This window comes from Acanthisitta chloris, unplaced genomic scaffold (genome assembly GCF_000695815.1).
Source record: "Acanthisitta chloris isolate BGI_N310 unplaced genomic scaffold, ASM69581v1 scaffold4526, whole genome shotgun sequence".
Taxonomy (NCBI): Eukaryota; Metazoa; Chordata; class Aves; order Passeriformes; family Acanthisittidae; genus Acanthisitta; species Acanthisitta chloris.
This window is the reverse complement of record NW_008676351.1, coordinates 150,868-170,220: the sequence shown is the minus strand read 5'-3', so window position 1 is coordinate 170,220 and position 19,353 is coordinate 150,868. Positions and strand designations below refer to the sequence as shown.

At 38.6% G+C, this 19,353-nt stretch overlaps 1 protein-coding gene across 1 annotated transcript in view; it reads left to right on the top strand.

Moving 5' to 3' along the window:
* Positions 1-19,353, top strand: part of SCUBE1 (signal peptide, CUB domain, EGF-like 1) — a gene marked incomplete at its 5' end in the record, with an annotated part of 186,567 nt that overhangs the window by 29,629 nt on the left and 137,585 nt on the right. Inside the window, 2 exons of the mRNA XM_009076090.1 lie at positions 270-398; positions 14,734-14,868. Coding sequence (XP_009074338.1) covers positions 270-398; positions 14,734-14,868 — 264 coding nt within the window. The remainder of the gene's footprint in view (positions 1-269; positions 399-14,733; positions 14,869-19,353) is intronic.

Here is a 19,353-nt window from a genome sequence, read left to right as displayed (position 1 = left end):
GCATATCGTTGTTTGCTGTAATGATCCTACAGTTATTTTGGGAAGGAGTGTTCTGTGCTTTGGCTTGCTGCTTTTCAGTCATCTATGACCCTGGTATATTCAGTCAGTAACTCCCTGAGCCATCCGTTGTATGAAATAGGCAATATGGGTCTGTAGAAGGACTAGGAACATGTATATATTCAAAAAATGTGCTTAGTTGGAGAAATATTTCTGTATTCTTAGTAATACCTTTTTTACAAAAGCTGCTTTTTCCTCACCTTGTGTTTTAGATATCGATGAGTGTGAAAACGACTTCTACAATGGGGGTTGTGTCCATGAGTGTATCAACATTCCAGGCAACTACAGGTGTACATGCTACGATGGGTTCATGTTAGCCCATGATGGCCACAACTGTCTTGGTAAGTAGTGAATTCTGCTAAGAAAGTTTCATTTCATGGCTGTGGCAAGAAGACCTGATCTGTTTGCTGCATTTTGTCATCTGGTGTGTTTTTAGTAAAGACTTGGTCCAGATCACACTGAATAATTTCAAACCTGTCCATTGACTCCAGTGTTGTTTAGACCAGACCCTTAAAGCTGGCACTCTTAATCCCAACATACTCAAAACAGTGTGTCCATCTTTAGTGTTGCTAAAGAGAACCCTGACCCACAAAGCCTGTGCTGGATGTTTGGGCTTTTTTTTTTTTAAGAAAAGTAAACTGTTAAATATATTGCATATTCTGTAATGTATTTTATCTGTTTGTTCCAACTTTTGTAAATCCAGTCATATCTTTAGAGCTCCCCCTCCCCTTTTTTCCTTTTTAGGACAATATAGTTTTAGGATATGGTGTATGAAGATAAATTACAGAAGTGCCAGTGTGAGGAAGTAATAACTGGACAATGAAACAGGGCAGAAGACATCAGTAATAGCTCTTTACAAATGGGAGCGACACAGTCCACTAGTGTGCAGAGTCATGTTCAGTGCAGGATCTTAATTTCTTCAGCAGTCTGAGGATTTGTGGATCTCTATTTTTGATTCATGCCCATTGTTCTGGTTTAAATAGGTTGGGTTTATCCTATAAGTTAAAAAATTATGTTTTGTTATGAAATTTCTTCATGGCAATTACCTGGAAATGAACCTTGATTGCTGTGTCCAGTTTCCCATGCCTGCTTACTTGGTAGTAATGTTTAGTTAAATTCCAGTGCTTAGAGACTGTCTTCCTCAGTATTCCCAATATAAAAGCAATGACCAGTGTTTTGTACAGTCCTAAATCAATTTCAAGGTGCTGTTTATAAAACAGTGTGGAAGAGGGATACTTTTGCTGTCTCACGCAGCAGCTTTCCTTTGATAAAAACTGATACATTTGCAATAAAAGTCAAGCAATGAGGCAGTGAACTAGAAATAATGAGGACCAATATCACCAGCTAGCACTAGCTGAAGCTGTGGAAGCACTAAGTGAAGCTATAGAACAGCAAGGATTTGATTGGCTTTTCAGTAGGTGTATTTCCTACTGCATTCATTTTCAAATTGAGCAGTATTTGTTCCAATGCAATATATATCCTGACCATTGACAGGCTTTTGACTCAAACTTCCAAATTTCATTTGTTATGGAATAGTCTAAATAGATTTGTTTCCGTCAGCCTGAGGTGGTCAAATGATCAGTTGGCCAAGAGCAGCTGGGCATTAATTTTAAAAATAAAGAAAAACTATTTATTCTAATATGCCTAAATTCTTAATTAAGCAAGACTTGAGCATAATCAAATAGTTCAGATACTGGAATTCAAATAAGTGTGCATATGCTCTGTTTCAAACAGCTCACTAATTTCAGCTTTGCCCAAACGACTCCCATAGCAGTAGGGAAAAAACCTTTAAACAATGAACAGCAAAAGGAGTGACCTGATGAAAGATAAAGCATTCAGATCTGTGGGATTTTTTGGACCTGCTATCTGTGTTACTGCTTTCTGGTCATGAAGCATACAGGCTAGATCTACGGAGAGAGTAAAATTCATAATTTTATTTTCATTAATTTATGTTCAGCTGCTTGGGAAAGGGGTTGGACAAAGAAAGCATTACAATAATAGAAACAGGTGGCTAAGGTTGAAACAGTTGTGATAATAGCAAAGGGCTCCCTTTGTCCCAGTGTGTAACTTTAGGACACTGAAAGGAGTTACAGTTTTGAGACCATGGGCTGGGGAAGTTGCTGTTCCTCAAATGTGAATTTGAATATTTGCAACTAGTGAATGATCTCTAATATTTCTCAGTAAGATAGCTGTTTTTACTTAGAGGCCCTGAAGAGGGAACGAAGGCTCATTCCTCTTTCTCCCTTTAAAATTTGAATGAGTTCACTGAGGACCAGAGTGTCTCATTGTAAGGTTTTAGACTGAAGTTTTTAATTCTGAAAGTGACCATGCAAATCTGCTGTGACTTCTTGTTGTTTGCTAACTCAGATTTGGGGCACCATTGCTAATAAAAAGAACTTCATTTTTCTGTCAACATTTGCTCCCTAGCTAGTTGCTGGCATTATTAGTCACACTGACTGTTGGGAGAGCCTCTTTGTCCCATTAGCACAGTACCAGTTTTTGGAAGTCTTTTCCCTTCTTGAGCAGTTGTGTTTCCCTTCTCTTATGTTACCAGAAACATGTAAATGCAGTTGACTGGATTTAAGAAGATGCAGTGAGGTCTCAAATCAAAAATAGACCTTGTATTTGCACATACAAATTTAAATCAGGATTTCTATAAAATTTTGGAAATTGGTGTGCCTATTCTGAATTCGTAGATGAGCCTATAAAACTCACAGAAGGTTGATTTTGAAAACCCTGCCCGAACAATCTTCTCATGCAGCACCATGGATGTGTATGTGCTTGGACAGAAGATGTGCTAGGAGTGACCCAACATCAGACTACACTATTCCTACTTCTCCCACATCCTTTGGCCTTCCAGGCATTACTGTTGGGGTCTATTTTGCCAGCACATAGGGATCCAGGCAGCAAGAACACTTAGGGGACTATTTGACTGCCTAGACACAGGAGCCTCAAGGCAGTGAGAATACACTGGAGCTGACAGATGTGACATGAGATTATAGAATCATAGAATACATCAAGTTGGAAGGGACCCGCAGGGATCATCAAGTCCAGAGATCTGCAGGACTAGACCTGGAGTGTGGGATGGAGGCTAGCTGGAATAATGTTAGGAATCTAAAATGACATCTGACTCTGATGTTTAGACAGCTGAATTGTTCTCTCAGTGACTTGGGCCACATTTTATCACATGCACCCCATCAGAATTTTTTATCTAGTGATTTTAGGTAGAAGGCCTAGGGATGGGACCTCATAGTAGTTCACTGATAGATCTGTAGGCCATTTAAGAAACAGGTTGTAGTGGACAAGACTATATCAGGATATCTACATATTTTGCTTGACTGAGGTCTATGCAAAACCTTAAGCCATCTCTTCTTGACAGGGTTTACATTCCTTTTTAAATCTTCGCTGAATGTCTTTCTAGTAACGTCAGTATAGCAAGATGGTTAAAATCTTTGTTATAAATAGCAAACTTGGAGTATTCACAACTAATTAGAGCAGATGCCGTTGACAAGTTAAGTGTTTTTTCCTGAGTTCTTGTTTCAACATTCTTTCTTTCTAATCAAGTGAAAATTCTTAATTATTTATTTGTTGGGAAGAGATGTTTGGTTAAGGATTCATAGTTAATATTTGTACTGGAAAATGCCCAAAACTGTCCTCAAGGGAACTCAACTTGCTTTCTATTTGACATTTTTATTGAGTAATTTCTCAAATATAACATGATATGACACCACAGGGGATTCAAATATTGTGAGATCCTTGTCTAGCTAAAAATAATTTTTTTTAGCACTGTAATCACTTGAAATAGCAGTAGTTCCTTCTCAAATACTGCTCTAAATTCCACTCAGTGAATGCAAGACTAACATTTGGTCTCATGCAATAGGCTTAAAACCAGTCAAGAAATATATTTTCCCTTCTTGTATATGAATTACTAATCTGTTTTGTTTTTCCTGTTCTATCATTTTTCTCTCCATGATCTTACTGATAAACTGATTTTTCCTTCTTTGTCTCTTTCACATATTGAGGTGTGCCATTTTCTTTCAAAATAAACCCAAAGCAGTTAGAAATAAGAATCTACCTGTTCCTCCCCTGCTGTTTGAATGTGCACACTGGGATGTGGGACTGCAGCCTAATCTGACTATCAACATGAAGAGGGAGGAGAGTTGCAAATGTATGAGAAAGAATTTCTAAGGCTCCCAGATGTGTAATGTCAAGAAGTGGTGCATAACTCAGGATTGCATAATCACTGCTATGATTAAAGAGACTAGTATCTTCCTTTTAATTTAGTTGCATTTTTCTTCTTTCCAGACAGCTGTGCACAATGTGTTGCTTGCCTGAACTCCAAACAAATGCTTCTATTACTGATGTTTATTTTTCTTTATTTTTCCCGACAGTTCAAATAGATTTTTTTCTTTTTAAATGTGAACATTTTTTATATAAAACCAAACAGCTTTTGAAAAGTTGTTTTTATTTTCATAAACCCAAAGATTTTAAAGAGAATCTGAAGAAGGGCTGTCTTCCAGTTTTCCTTCCTCTTCTTTCCTAGTTCCAGAAGGCTATTAGGTGAGCTGACAGTTAAGTATTGTCCTTCTCCTCTAGCACATTAGCAGGGCCTTGAATAATACCAGTTATAAACTCTTTTCCAGATTTTCACAGTTGGTAATCTCAAGCTCCTTGGCAGATGCAGGGAGGTTGAATACACCCTATAGCCTTCTTTACTTAATTTTTCTTTTTTATTAAAACATATGTAAAGCTATGACAGTTCTGTAGAGAAGGTTAATAATCTAAATTTTGAAGCTCTTACTCATTTGCACTGATTCCAGTCAGAGTTTTACTTGAGCAGAATTTCAGCACGTGGCAGTTGGTTTATACCTTAAGAGAAGAGAAGCAGGGCAGAGTCCCAGGTCAGGGCTTGATGGCTGGGTAGCAGGGAGCTGTTCCTACCTTGAGGGGTCCAGGCCCAAGATGGGAATGGGGCTGTGTATAATATGTATTTACAGACAAGATGAAAATTGTTGAAATACAAGGTTTAACAATAGATACATCTGTATGTGATAAACCTCTATGAGTTCTGTATTTCTGCAAATGATGATGGGCAGTGATTAGGTCCTTGGAGCATAGTAAGAACCTTGGGATGAGGGGAGCCCTGCAAATGGGGGCCCAGAGGTATTTAGCCACTGAACCTTCCCCAGACAAGCTGCAGTGAGTTCATTCACAAAAATCCACTCTGTGAATTGCACAACAAATTGCATTTTAGTGACTAATGCATTCTTCCAGGATTTGAAAGCATTTTTGGAAGTTCTTTGTTTTTCAGGTGCAAGCCCAAATGGCAAAGAAAGTTACTTTCTGCTATTTCTTCAGCAAACTGACTTTTACTGTATTACTGGTTTCAGATCTTGTATCAGTCTTATTTGGGCTGTACATGAGATTAATGATAACAGCTGTGATTCATCACAGCAATTCAAAGTATCCAGGCTGTGGTACAGTAGCATGTATCAGATTTTGGAACATGTACTACTCTTCTGCAATGCCCTGTGCTGACTGACTAGGTGCTGAGAAAATATGAATAGGTAGGATGATGAGTAAATGTTCTATAGACAATTCTGTATTAGATGTTTACGAGCAACTTCTGTATATATATGTTTACTTTTGCTACTTGGTTGCTTGCATCTTGTGAAAATCTTCATGGTGCAAGTGGAAGCAGACAGTCCTAGAACTAAATTAAAACTCTCTTTCAAGATGGGATGATAATATGCTAGTTCTGATGGTCTTCCAAAATCCAATAAAAGTATGGAATTCTCTCTGTGAGTAATGGAAGGATCTCTGATATCCACCTCTCTCTGAAGCTAGGATCTGGACACATTTATCCTGCTTTTTCTATTTCTGTATCTAAAAGTTTTCCCCTTCAAAAGTACTCTAATGTTTGGTCACCCCACATTAATCTTCTGAGTTCAAATAAGATATAACTTTCTTTACATGTTAATTTGCCATGTGTTTGCTTTCTTAAGCCAGTGTGATCTGAGAAGTACCAAAACAAGTGAGAGTATAAATCAGCATAGGCCCAAGGTTTTTTTGTTAGGTATGGGGAAATAATCAGAAGTGTAGAATAAATCTTGGTTGCTGTCAGCTATGAAGTTAGATTCTCAGACTGTCGTAATAAATTAAGAAACTGGGAGCTATGTGACAGCAGCATCAATCTCAGTCTCTTGTTTCTGCAAGTCTTCTTGTTGTCTGAGCCTTTTTTTTACATGCTTACTCCCTGGAGGAGGTAATCAATCACAGTAAAGATTTCTCTACATGGAACACTCAGGAAAGTAAAGAATAATCAGCTTAGAGTGTGAAGTTAACATGTATAAGTTAAATCAGTGAATCCCATATGGATGCTTGGAATTTTATTCTGCATCCTTACTGCTTTATCTTGTTTGTTTTAGCTTTGGATCTTGTGTTAATTAACATTAGCTTTCTCATAATAGCAAATTTCTAAGCTAGTGTGGCCTATATGGATGTATACCTTGAGAGAAAAACTGTCAAGTATATTGAAATTAACCAAAGCTTTGGGAGCCACATTGTGTTTAGTGCTTACTTAAAGCAAGGGAGAAGGTGTATTCACCTGAGGGTGCAGGATTTCAGCCTGGAGTAATGGGTGTTTTTACCAGTCAGATGTATATAGCATTCAAACCTTCCCTAATGGAATGGTGTCTTTTTCAATCTGAGAAATTACATAGGTCCAGTTAAAACACTGAATTCACATGTATTACAAAAAGGCATCAGACAAAATGGAGAGCAGTGAAGTTGTCTGGTCTCTGATTTCAAAGACAGTCCCTGTCATTGTGCTATGCTTAGAATGCAGTCAGGCCTTGGCGGTGTTGATTTATGATAAACAGGATGATTTATACAGTCAAGAAATAGCCATCAAAAAGAGTATCTGCTATGTAGTTGCTTACTGTATTAGAAAATGGAACTAAACTCTTTTCCAGTATGGATGAGTACTAAACGAAAGGTTGGTAGTGAATTTTCTTCTTCGGTAGATTTCAGAGTCTCAGCTTTCTGCACTGTCCTGCTCCAAGGTAGAAGATTGTTTTTCCTGCATCCATTACCTTCTGCAGACTTCAGTTCCTTCTCAAACATCTCAAAAGATTCCCTGTGTACACATTCCTTACTGGAGTTGTATCAGAGCATAAGATGCAGTTTTACATAAAAGAGGGGCAGGAAGGGACATGGACTAGTTCATGGTAGCATATTTTAATATGAGTTTTGTGATGACTGTAGCTAATATCAAAATAATAATAGTAATAAAAATTATTCACTATAAAGTCACTGGACATACTTTACAAGAATAATGGTTTAGAGAATTTGCAATATTTAGGATTAAAGCAAATTTTCTGATTAAGAGGCCTTATAAGATATGGAAAGAAATTGTTAGACACAATTCACTCCAGTCTTCAAGTTACCAGTACAAGCCATTCCGTATAAAACAGAAATTAATGCTTTTTGTAAGATCTTAAATATGTTTCAAATATTTCTGTCAAGAGAAATCAGAGACAATATTTATTCTAAATACTGGTGTTTGTATTACTCACGTTTAGGAGAGTGGAAATGCTGAACTTGTTTTCCAGGTGCCATAACTGCTAGTTTGCCCAAACGTTTTGTGCCAAATGAAGCATTCATTCACTGAAAGTGTTCAGAAAGTGTTTATAAAACAATTTTCACCAATGGCAATACTTTCAGGAAAATGTAATTGTTTTGGTATGAGCTACAGGAGCAATATCAGCACTTGGAAAACATTTTCAGCACTCTTCTGTTCCACGTAAGTTTAATGAGGAGATATGTCTGACTAAGCCAATCTGCCTAAAAAAACCAGTATTTTTCAGCTCCTGCTATAGTGTCTGTGCCTCACAGTAAGAGCCTCATGCCAAGCTGGAGGCTGCTGATGTTCCCTAAACAGTGGCACTGTAGATGGAAAGAAGTATGATCAGATTCACACAAAATTGTTGTAAAGCCCTGTATCAAAAAAATGGATAACATTAAAAGTCATCGAGCAGGAACTTCATTGTGTTTAGGCCCTGTTGTCAGGAGGCCACCAAGTGTATGTGTCTGTCTGAAAAATAGATGTGGTTACCAAGTGAGAGGACAGGAGCTACAACTAAGATCTCACATTAGAGGACTTGGACATTTGTTCTGAAAATGCTAAAAGCTGTGAAAAGGCTTTTTGTGTCTTGAAAGAACAGAGAGTGGTGCCCAGTTGTTTAAGAAAGGAATAAACAAGTGACGTCAAGGGACTCAAACTTGATGCAACATTCATGCAATGTCTGGGGGCTGTGTACTTCAGCTCAGCAAATGGGCAGGGACCACATGCAGCAGAGTTAGGCTGCTGTGTTAAGTGAATATTTCCTATGCTATACATAGCAAAGAAGTCTGGTGCAGCTGCATTTACACTGTGTTTGTGTGGTGTGAAATTTAAGGAATTCCACTGTGTGTCACGAAATAGCTACAGGAAAGGTTTTAAGCATCCTTTTCTAGTTGTGCACATCTATAGCTGTGCAGGCAAACGAGAAGCCCAGTCAGTGGGTGTTGAGGTGGAAGGTGATTGTAGCCTGTTAGGAGAAGGGATTCTCCAGGACAGATCATTGCCATCATTGTAGGTGTTGCATCCTTGTACTTAAGAGTAGTTCTAGGGATCAATTCACTGAGCATTTTAGAATTATTTTAGTATTCATCAACCAAGAGCATTCTTGTGATTATTTCTTTGTTTCCCTTCTCTAAAATGTGCTGCTTTACTTTTCATGGAAAGGTAATTTTTCACACTTTTTCTTTTCTTTTTTTTTAATGTCTAGTTCAGTAAACATTCACTAGTGTAGGATCCGTGGTGTTCTTTCTCCTTTTCTTCACCAGATTTTTCAGTTTCTGAAAGGAGCAGACAAAAATTACAATTCTAGCCTCATGTGCAAATTTGGACCCAGCTTTGGAATTTTTGGTGAAGTCTGATTTCAGATCTGCTGAAGATAGAAATTCTGTGTACATAGGTAGTGATGTCTCTTTCTTCCAATATTTGCCCCTGCACGGTCGCATAAAGTTAGTCTAACAAAGCAGTTATTTCAATTAGCAATGAATCTTGTTTCCATGCCCCCCTCAGCTGAAGCAATTCTATCACCCTCCCTTCCTTCACAGCATGTCACCACTTGTATGAGCGTTCCAGCAGGAGCACCTGCCTGCAACCTCTCATCTGATACCACTTGCTTCACTCCTACATGCCAGATTTCTCTTTGGGCTTCCATGGGTATCTTGAAATCACATCTTCCAAGACACCCACTCCAACAGAGCATCATGGTATTTGGAGGATTAGAGAAGTGAGAAGAATATGTTCCAAATGTTGCCATCATTAAAGGTTAACTTCTAGAAATGAGCACTTTTTGTTTCGAACACGATAAACTGAAGTAATTTGAGTGTTTTCTGTAATCATCTTATTTGTGTATTGCTGTGCTTCAGGGCTCAAAATAGATGAGAGAGGCAGTACACAGGGGTTTGTAAGATCAAGAAAGATGCATAAAAGGCAAGTAGTGAGTGAATACTTGCTGTTTCTCACAATAATGGAATTGGGGACATTCATTTAGTCTATGAAGCAACATGTTTGAAATAAACAAAAATATGGGGGTTTTATATAACTCATAATTAAGTTGCAGAAGGAGTTGCCCCATCACATTTGAGCTCATTAGAGATTAGAGAAATTCATACAGGAAAGATCCAGCAGGACAATGATCCAGCAAGCGATTTAGGAAAGTTGATAAGCATGTGATTGCTCAAACCTGGGAGACCATGTCTGCAATAGTTCTGTCCCATCTCTGCAGTCTTCTTTTGAGCATCAGCTACAGGGAAGTCTCAGAGATGCTGGACTAGATGGTCTTTTGGTATAACTGTGACTATAATTAGTCCAGGAATGTGATTTTTTTAAAATGAGACTTTCAGCTTTCTCACTAGAAATATTCAGAATATAATGGTTTTAAAATTCCAGAGTCAGGCACTTATATTTTCTGTGTTTGTGGTTGCTAATAATTTCTCTTGCAAATGCAAGATATCCTAAGTGTTGTTTTGTTGCTAACATTTGAGAAAAGTCTGCAGTTTGGCTATCAGTAGTCCATCTCTCTATCATGATGTTCTGCACTGCTAAAATAGGCATCTTGGAGAGATCTTCCAAAAGTTTCAAAGAGTAGCTTAGAGTAAAAAATAGCAAGATCAGCTTGTTGGATCATGAGTCAAAGTCCTGTTTTTAGAAGTCTTGATGCTACAGTAAGTGCATTGTACTGTGGTTCCGAAATGCTTTGGAGAATTTAAGACGAGACTCAGATTTCTGAGGGGCTTAAGTGTTTATGAAAATGCTGACATGAAAGAAAAATGTCACAAGGAAGGAAGAGAAGATCATGGGAGGAAGCAAACAGTGGACATACTGTTCTTGGCATTGACTCTGGTTAGCGTTTCCACTTTTGTGTCTTCCTGCTTGTGGTTTTGGTTTCAGGTACCCTTAGCAGACCTTTCTCCCTCGGCAGTATCCATACAGGACACTCTGTCAGAATAGCTTCTTTAGGCCAAATGCTGTGGAATGTGCCAGATCAGGGTGAAACACCAGTGGAGCTAGTTTGAAAAGTTCATCAGATAAATTAAATGAGAAACCAAAAGGATTTGTTTATTTAATAAATAAAAGATTCATCTTTATCAAGTCTAATGTTTCCTACCCTTTGATATTGTTTCACACTACTTTTCTCTAGAGGATCTCACCTTACCAAGGTACAGAACACAAGTTTGATTATGTGAAGGCAGTGGGCCAAAAAGCTAGAGGTCTTATGCAAATTCAGATATGCATTAATTTGCATAATGCTTCTGATATCTAGATACAGCTATATATGTATGCATATGTGCATCCATTATCTGTGTCTCTTTTGAAAGATACTTCTCCTTTCCCAGCCTCTCCTTAAGCTGGCTCTTGCGCTGTTCCTGGTTGTCCTTGATGACAGCTGGCCACTCTGATGTCCAGATCCTCATCTTCCCCAAAACATAGGTTTGTCACTCTGGTCTGAACTCTCTATAAGCAGTTCTAGCTCTTGTGCTGGTTGTCATCTTAGCTATTTATTTGTGCTGGTAAGTAGTTAAGACCTGTGGAAACTGAGATGTTTCTAGACACTTCCAGCAGTGATTGTCTTTAGCAAATGTAATCACAGGACGGTTCTTTGTGATGAGCCTTACCACGAATGGCTTAATGACAGCTATTCACTTTTTCCTAGTTTTTCATCCTGAGCTCAGCTCAGGTGAGAATCTTTTTCCATCCTTTTGTGATTTTGGATTGTAAAGTCTTGCTGGAACCTTGCTGCAGCTTCCACCCTGGGATCATCCATAGAATTTTGAGGCTCAGCTCTCCTGTAAGCAGTGGATAATGTACTCTTGGAATCAATACTCTGTCAGGTGGTGAGACCAAGCTGAAACTTTTGCCAGATAAGGAGTGTAGGAAACAGGTTTGACTTTCCGTACACCAGTTTAAAGGAATGGAAACCTTCCTCTGCTGCCTTGAGGTTGCTATCCTCAGAGAGACAGTCTGGTCCTGAATGATCATTGGTAGCTGATTTTTGTAAAAGGTTATGAAAGAAGTTTGTTCTAAAAAAAAAAATAATTCCTTTTTATTAAGAGAAGAGTAGTAAAGGAAGTAAGCTTTGTATTTGTACTCAATCCTAAACTGAGAAGTTTGTAAAACGGGTTCAATTGGGGCTTACAGCAGATGTTTCAGTGAAGGGATTTTACACCATAAGTGACTTTTTTCATATCTCTAGAGTTAGGCCCCAGGTTTCCAGCAAGTGTAAACTGTCACAGAGTGGCAACAATTAAAGCTCCTGAGAATTTACCCTCGTTTATTTCAAAACAGTGAACAGCCAAGTTTGACATGTAGAGCCACCAAAACTGGAGCTAGGAGAGCTTTATTGAAAACCTGACTTCTTATTTTGGTGTTTATATGGAACTTAATCTCTAGAAAATCTGGTCCAAAGTGCAATCTCACACATGCTGTGCTATCGATGTTTACAAATTCAGCTGGGTAACTTGAGCTGCATTGAATGAGAGTTGCACAATGAAGGAAAGAAAAAGCCCCTTTGGCTGCTATTTTGTTTGTGAGCTTTGAAAAAATTCAGATACATGAAGGAATTATTCTGCCAGATCTGCTAAAGCCTGAGCTTCTTGGAGTCTATGGAGTTCTGTCTCCTAACTTAAGAAGACTGTTTTACCCTATTCTCTAAAGTGGGTTATTAATAAACTGATAGGCTGATCATGAAGTGACTTTATTGGAAAGAAAGCTTACCAAGTAAATAATCCAGTGAATTATCTAGTAAAAAATCCAGGCAGCCGTGTCCAATAGGTTGCTTGGTGTGGTGAATAGTAAGCAATTGGTAATCAATAGTGCCTTTTTAGACTGCAGTAACACAAAGTGCTCCAAAAGCCTGACCCTAGTAGGAGTGAGCCCTGAGAAGAGAAAATGTTAATCCTGCACCGTCAGGCCAAGATCTGTTGAAAGGCATGTTGTAAGGAGATAGAGATATACTAGTCCTAAATCCCAGCTGTTCCCTTTCTTCAACTCCTTCTCTTCATAAATGCATATTAAAATAATTTTGAGTCAAGTAATTGAAAACAATTGGAAGAAATTTCTCAGAGTAAAGCGTGTTAAAGAGTTTTGATTGTAATAATTTTATTCCAGCATATGGATTTGGGGTTTGGTGGTAAATTGAGCTGTCTCCTTATGGAAGTGGTAAATCACCAGCATTTGCTATCAAGAGCAGCAAAAAAAGAATGTTTATAAATCACTGCATTTGTTTCAGTTTATTCATCAGAGCTGGAAGGCAATTGTTCAAGTTACTTTGTGATAATATAAACAGAGTTCTGGGAAGGCCACATACTTTGTAGCAAAATTTGGGGGTTTGTACATGTATCAAGTGAGACTTGTTCCTTCAGTAAGTGTTCAACTAATCTTCCAGAGAGGAGAATCTAGATTCCAGTGTGCTGTTTTGAAGAAGTAAATTTGAGTTGGCACAAGTAGTGTAGCAAGGCATGCAGACTCCCAGAGGATGAGTCTAACCAGGATGTCTTATCTTTCCTTCTTGTGCAGCAGTAGGCAATGACAGTCTTCACTTCCTTATCCTAGGGACTCCCAAACTCTCTGACAGGGTTATGAAAATGTTCACATTTGGAAATGAATAAGTACTGAGGGCAGGGAGGATTTTGATACAGAAAGTTTGAGGCAATAGTGCTTAACATTTCTTGGTAAATAAAAAAAAGGAGAATGACTGTCTACACACTTGTATTGTAATTCCAGACAGAAGGAGGCTGCCTGGTTTCCCTGGGTACTGCTGTAATTACCCTAGAGCTTTTCTCTCTGTGAGAAAGAGCTACAGTTTCTGTCACATGAAGTGCAGGCAGCACACACAGCAGTATCAGGCTTAGCTGAGCAAGCTGCCGGAACTCATTGGCCTTCCTGCATGAGTTACTTGCTGAGTTGCTGCAGCATTTGAGAGCTTTCTGGCCTTGCCTGCAAGAGTACTAGCAAAAGCAACTTGGTTTTACCTTAGTGTGTTGTGGCCAGTTCTGGAGGAATTAATTTCTGCAGGAGCTGTGCCAGCTCTTCTGAGGTTTTGAATGTTGTGGATCATTTAGCTTTGTTGTGGTTTTTTGCTCCCTCCAAAAATAAAATGAAAGCAAAACACACATCAACTCATTTGCTGACATGTTGGCACATACTGTGAAATAACTAACAGGCTGAAGAGTCTTCATAAAAAAAGGAAAACATGGAATTTTCAGGTGGCAAGTTGCTTTTATCCAAAGGGAAAAAAAACAAACAAAACCCCCCAGAAAACAGAGATGATTTGTTTTTATAAGCAAAGCAGGAGAGTTGCAAGGTTGAATGTGGGTCAGATATCTATTTGTGGCAGTGGTTTCCCAATGCTGAAACATATGTCTGTTGAACATAACAGCATAAAAACTGTTATGCCAAAGAGAATTGAAGGGGGATAGGCAGAGACCCTCAAAACAGTCAGTAGCTAATGCTGCCTTTGTGGTTTTATATATTTGCCTATTAAAATGACAATACAGACATGGAACATTTAGATTTAAGAAGCCTTCTTTTCATTAAACAACATTAAACAAACTGACAAAGTAGGGGGTTATGACTCCAGTAATTGAAACATGCTGTTCTGTTCAAGACCAGAACTCTATAAAGACTCTTTTCACCCAGTAATGCCCTTTGTGTTTGCCTGCTACCCCTGCTAGAAATTACTGTAGACCTGAAGTATGTCTTTCCAAGTGGAGTGGGAATGACAGAGTGCAACACCACACTTGGCAGATGGGGTCACAGCCTTTTTAGGATGTTAACATTCATTGTGCATTAGAAATCAATTTGCAGCTCAGAATACATGGAGACATAGCTGGACTCCCCTCCCCAGTTGGTTTTTTGGTTTTGTTTTTTTTAATGTTAACTTTAAGCCTGGGATGCAGTAAAAAGAATTAGCTGGATTAATTTGGATTAACTCTGATGGCATTTGGGTAGTTTTCATTAGCTTAATTTGCAGTGTGCCTTTTTGTGGATTCCTTGCTCTTCTAGATATGTATTCTGAATCTGTACATTATCTTGCATTTCTTTTTCCTTCTCCCTTCTAGATGTTGATGAGTGTCTGGATAACAATGGAGGGTGCCAGCAGATTTGTGTAAATACTATGGGCAGCTACGAATGTCAGTGCAAAGAGGGCTTTTTTCTGAGTGATAACCAGCATACCTGCATTCATCGCTCCATTGGTAAGTTTTCAGTGTGTAAACTGTGCTCTTTAAAATAACTGTGTTCAATCAGAAATGCAAAACACTTTGGGTTTTGTTGGATTCTTTTTTAATCCCCAGAGCTCCCAAAATCACTGGTTTGTTGGAATTGATTGATCCTCTGCTACCCAGACTTGTAGCAGAGCCATGAATAAGACAAAGGAAAAGGTTTTAGTTTGACACAGAAGTTGTACTTGGTTCACACAGCAGACTCTTTGGTCAGGCAGAGACAGATTTTCAAATGGCAACTTTCTGCTCCTGTGTTTCCAGGGCTTAAAAATTTCTCATCTGTTTATTATGTAATGGTTCACCTGTCTTTTCACCTTGAAAACATGGTGTCTTAAATCAAAGTGAACAGCTTGTTACTTCTGGAAGTTACACAGGTTATGGTTTTTTTTGCCAGTCGTGTAACCCATTGCTTCATTGCAGACTGATCACAGGTAATGTTATATTGGCACAGGACTTTTCTTTGGTTCAGTACCCTGTGGATTAGAAAACTGTTTCTCTGTTGCCTACGCACTAGCAGGAGAAATAAAGAATCTCTGCAAAACTGTGATCCTTGTCTGCTGCTGTTTTTGACTAGAATAAGCAGCTCTCCCTTTCTCTAGATGTCAGATGTGGAAGACAAGTTTGAGTAGAAAGGGAGAAAAGAAAACAGCATAGCTATAAATCTTTGCAATTAAGTGGACTCTTTCTGTGTTCATTCAGACTTCTGTGACCCTGGCAGCAATGGGAATATATGCTAGCAAACTCATTTACCAATAGGCAATACAGGATGACAAAGTAGCAAGATGAGACTGGTGATCAACAATGTAAGCATGCTGTAAATTTCAACAAGCCACACAAATGGTTCTGAACTATTTTAAGTGACTAAAGTTATCAGGAAAATCCTACTCAAAGACAGGGTATGAATTTAGTCACTCTATTGACAAGAAATGTAGTGTAGCATCTCAGAAATGTAAATATGTTTCTGGCACTGTGTGTCTGCTTACAGAGAATTGTAAAGACAAGTAGTCATTTTGATTTTCAGAACTGTGGATCTCTGGAATACATGCACTTTTTTTTAGCATGGTTATGAAGTTTTAAGCAATTGAGGTATTTTGATTATGACAAGAATATGCAATTAAGCTCCATCAGCCAGTGCGTTGTTATCTAACAGATTTTTAGACATTCTTTTCAACATGAATTGTTCAAATTTCTGTCCAGCGTAAAGTAACCCTGACACAAAGATATCCAACAGAGCAAGGAATAGTAGCTGGAGGCTTAATGAAAACCACTTGCAGAGTACTGCAATACAATCACTATTTCAATTTGCACGTTATAAAAATTCCCAGCTGTAATAAAAAAGAATTTAGTTATCTGAGATGGAAACTAATGAAATAAATGAAAAATGAGACTCTAAAGGCAAAAGTTTATTCTAAGGAATAGATTTATTGAGGGAAAAGGGTATGTTTTTATGGCAAAGAGGATTTCTAGTTTGTCGGAAGGACTGGGGGGGATGGATTTGAAGGTTGACTGCTGTGTGCACATATTAAATATGCATGGGAAAATATATTTGTATTCACTTGTTTACAAAGAAAATGTCATCTAAGACATGGATGTTTAATTTGCAGCAACATCCTAAAATTATATTAGATCTGAAAAAAACAAGCGAACTCCCAAATAGACTGGTGGGGATTACAAAGTGTTTTATGAACAAATGGTTTGTAGCTTTTCAGAAGTAAAGTGTTAATTTACAAGAACAGCAAACATTACACTGTAGTGCCCCGATCATCCACAGAAATACATCAGGTGGATATGCTGGAGGAAGGAACTGAGATGAAATGATCTCTTTCACTTGTGACTAAACTGCAAATAGTAAACATGCATGGTGAGAAAGGAAATGGCGTTTTAAATATCTGTTTACTCACTTTCATACATCTCACTTGTAAATGCTGCTACAGAAAGTGTTGGAATTCAAAAATAGGCATCAACATATTTGCCAGAATTGTGCCTAAGGCTAGATTGTGTCTATAGCTCTGTTGGTAAACAAGGCTGGAGTAGACAAAGGCAAACCACACAGCCAGCACTGCAGTCCAAACACAAAGGAGGTGACTTGCCAAAGCCCTTTACCAAGTTTATTGACTTTGAGCATAATAAGATCTATTAACTGCAGGGGGATTACTTTTCTGTCTCTGAAAAATGTATGTGCAGTTACACAGTTTCAGTGTCCTTGACATTACCTCGAGTCTCTTCAACAACTTAACTACTCTAAAACCATCAACCACAAGGCTCTTTGTGCAGTTTGCTGCCACCTTTTCCTTCCTGTTTTCAATACATTGAGAAAAGGGGAAAAGTATTGCAATGTGCTTAGGACATAATTGGATTTGGGATGAGTTCAGGATGGAGAGAGCAGTACCAAGCCTAAGGATGCTGTATCTGCAGGCCCAGCTCACTGGCCTCAGCCATCAGCAAGGCTGGTAGTGGTCACGTGCTTGGAGCTCATCAGCACATTCAAGTGATGTGGTAGTTTCAGAGTTGAAAAAGGGCATTGGATATTCTCTTGCGGGTTGAGCAGAGGAACAATACGCCCCTTTTGTGCACTAACCAGGCAAAGGAATGATGTCTTCTGATATAAGGCACCCTCCTTTAAATTGTTGGCTGCTGTGTGAATTTTCTCAGTTTCCAGAGATGCACTGTGTCTGTCCCAGTGTTTTGGAGGTGTATTGTACCACCGTGTTCCTACCCACAAGTCGTGGTTAAAAGCCACAGTGGAATTCATGGTAGGGGCTTGTGTCCCAAATGATACGTTTGCTTGCCATCTAGAAGTGTTACCATTTCTTGTGGACAAAAAGGATTGATGATTCATAAAGAAATATTAATCTTATAGCAGTGGGAGGCCAGGCTGACATTAAAGTCAGAGCAAATCCTGGTTTCCCAGCATTTGCTTTGTTTCACTGTCTTCATTGTAGGTTTACTGATTTCTTATGTTTAATCTCTGTATTTTGGGGGGGATGTTATGCCCAGCACAGCTTGCCTCATTTATTTTTGCATAAAAATTAATTTCCCTTTGCTCAATCACACTTAACTCACAATAATGATGGCAACAACAGGAAGAGAGAATGGGAGGGAGATTGTAAAAGATGTGGAGAATTTAACCGTTGTTTATCTTTGTACATCTTAATGGCAGTAGTAGGTGTGAACACTGTGAATTATACTAGATATGGTTGTGTTTGTTTCCTCATGACTTAAAAAAAAAACAACCCCAGAATAAAACAGCTGTTACTGTATCATCTCCAGCTCCAGAGGGAGCATGTGTTTAATAAATGTAGAGATTAGTATCGTACTCTGCAGCTGTGACTGAGTCAGGTGAGTGGGTTACAGCACATTTTCCCTTCATTTGATGATAAACCAAAAACCCCAATTCAGAAAAGCCTCAGGGCATATCTTTAAAGTCCTAGTGTGGGCAAAGTTGGTTAAAAATCTGAATTGGGCTTAAAAATATCAAAATAGACAGAGTTTAGCTCTATGCCTGTATCTCCACTGAAGTTCAGAGTGCTCACATTGAAGGGTAGGATACATCCCATTTGCATTACAACTACAAAAGGTATTGTGGTCAGGGGCCCTGTCTACAAACTTCCTCACCATCCAAATTCTCAGCTGAAGCTGAAGCCACTGCTGTCCCACCTCCAGAGGGCAAGTCTCCTAAAGCACAAAGGTTGCTTGCTTACAAGCAAGATACATCAGGAGTTCTGTGGTGAGGAAGACTGAATGTCTACCTCAAGCATAGTTATATTAATGGTCTTATGTCTGCTAATCATTCACTGCCAATGTTTTTATGCAACTAGTACCAAGTAAACTGCAAAGGCAGGCTCAATTGTGAGTGGTAATTATAGGTAGAGATGAGAAGAGATGGGGAAGTACCAGGCTATAGAAGTCTGAAATTATGGTGATCTCATCAAGTGGTGGAAAAGCTTCTTACACAGTTGTTGCTGTCATTTGAAAGCCTGTTAAAAACCCATTTTGAAAGGAAATGCTTTTTCACTTCCCCTTATCCCTTTAGCCTTATATTCTTAGCAGAGTTAGGGAATTTGACATGAAGTCAAGCTACCACAAACTTAGCAAATTACTGCACTGCAAACAGAGTCTCAAAACCATCTTGTCTCTTTCTGCACTAAAGGTGTGTCAGTTTAGTCCCAGAGGAAAGGGAAACATGCTAAGCCATGTTGTCTTGCATTTCTCATGGGCTAAGTTCGTTTATGGAATGGCTTACCATGCTTGTGCTGATACACAGAAACTTGTTAAACTTGATTATCTGTTAAACCTTTGTCAATTTTGCAGTAGTAGGCGTCCTTCAGTCAGCTGGCACCAAACTACCGAGTTTCTTCTTGTTGTGAGGATTATAAAGCCACTTTTTGCAATTTTCCCTTCCTATTTTCTATTATTTGTTTTTATTCTTAACCTGTTTTACTTCAGTGTGATTCTGTA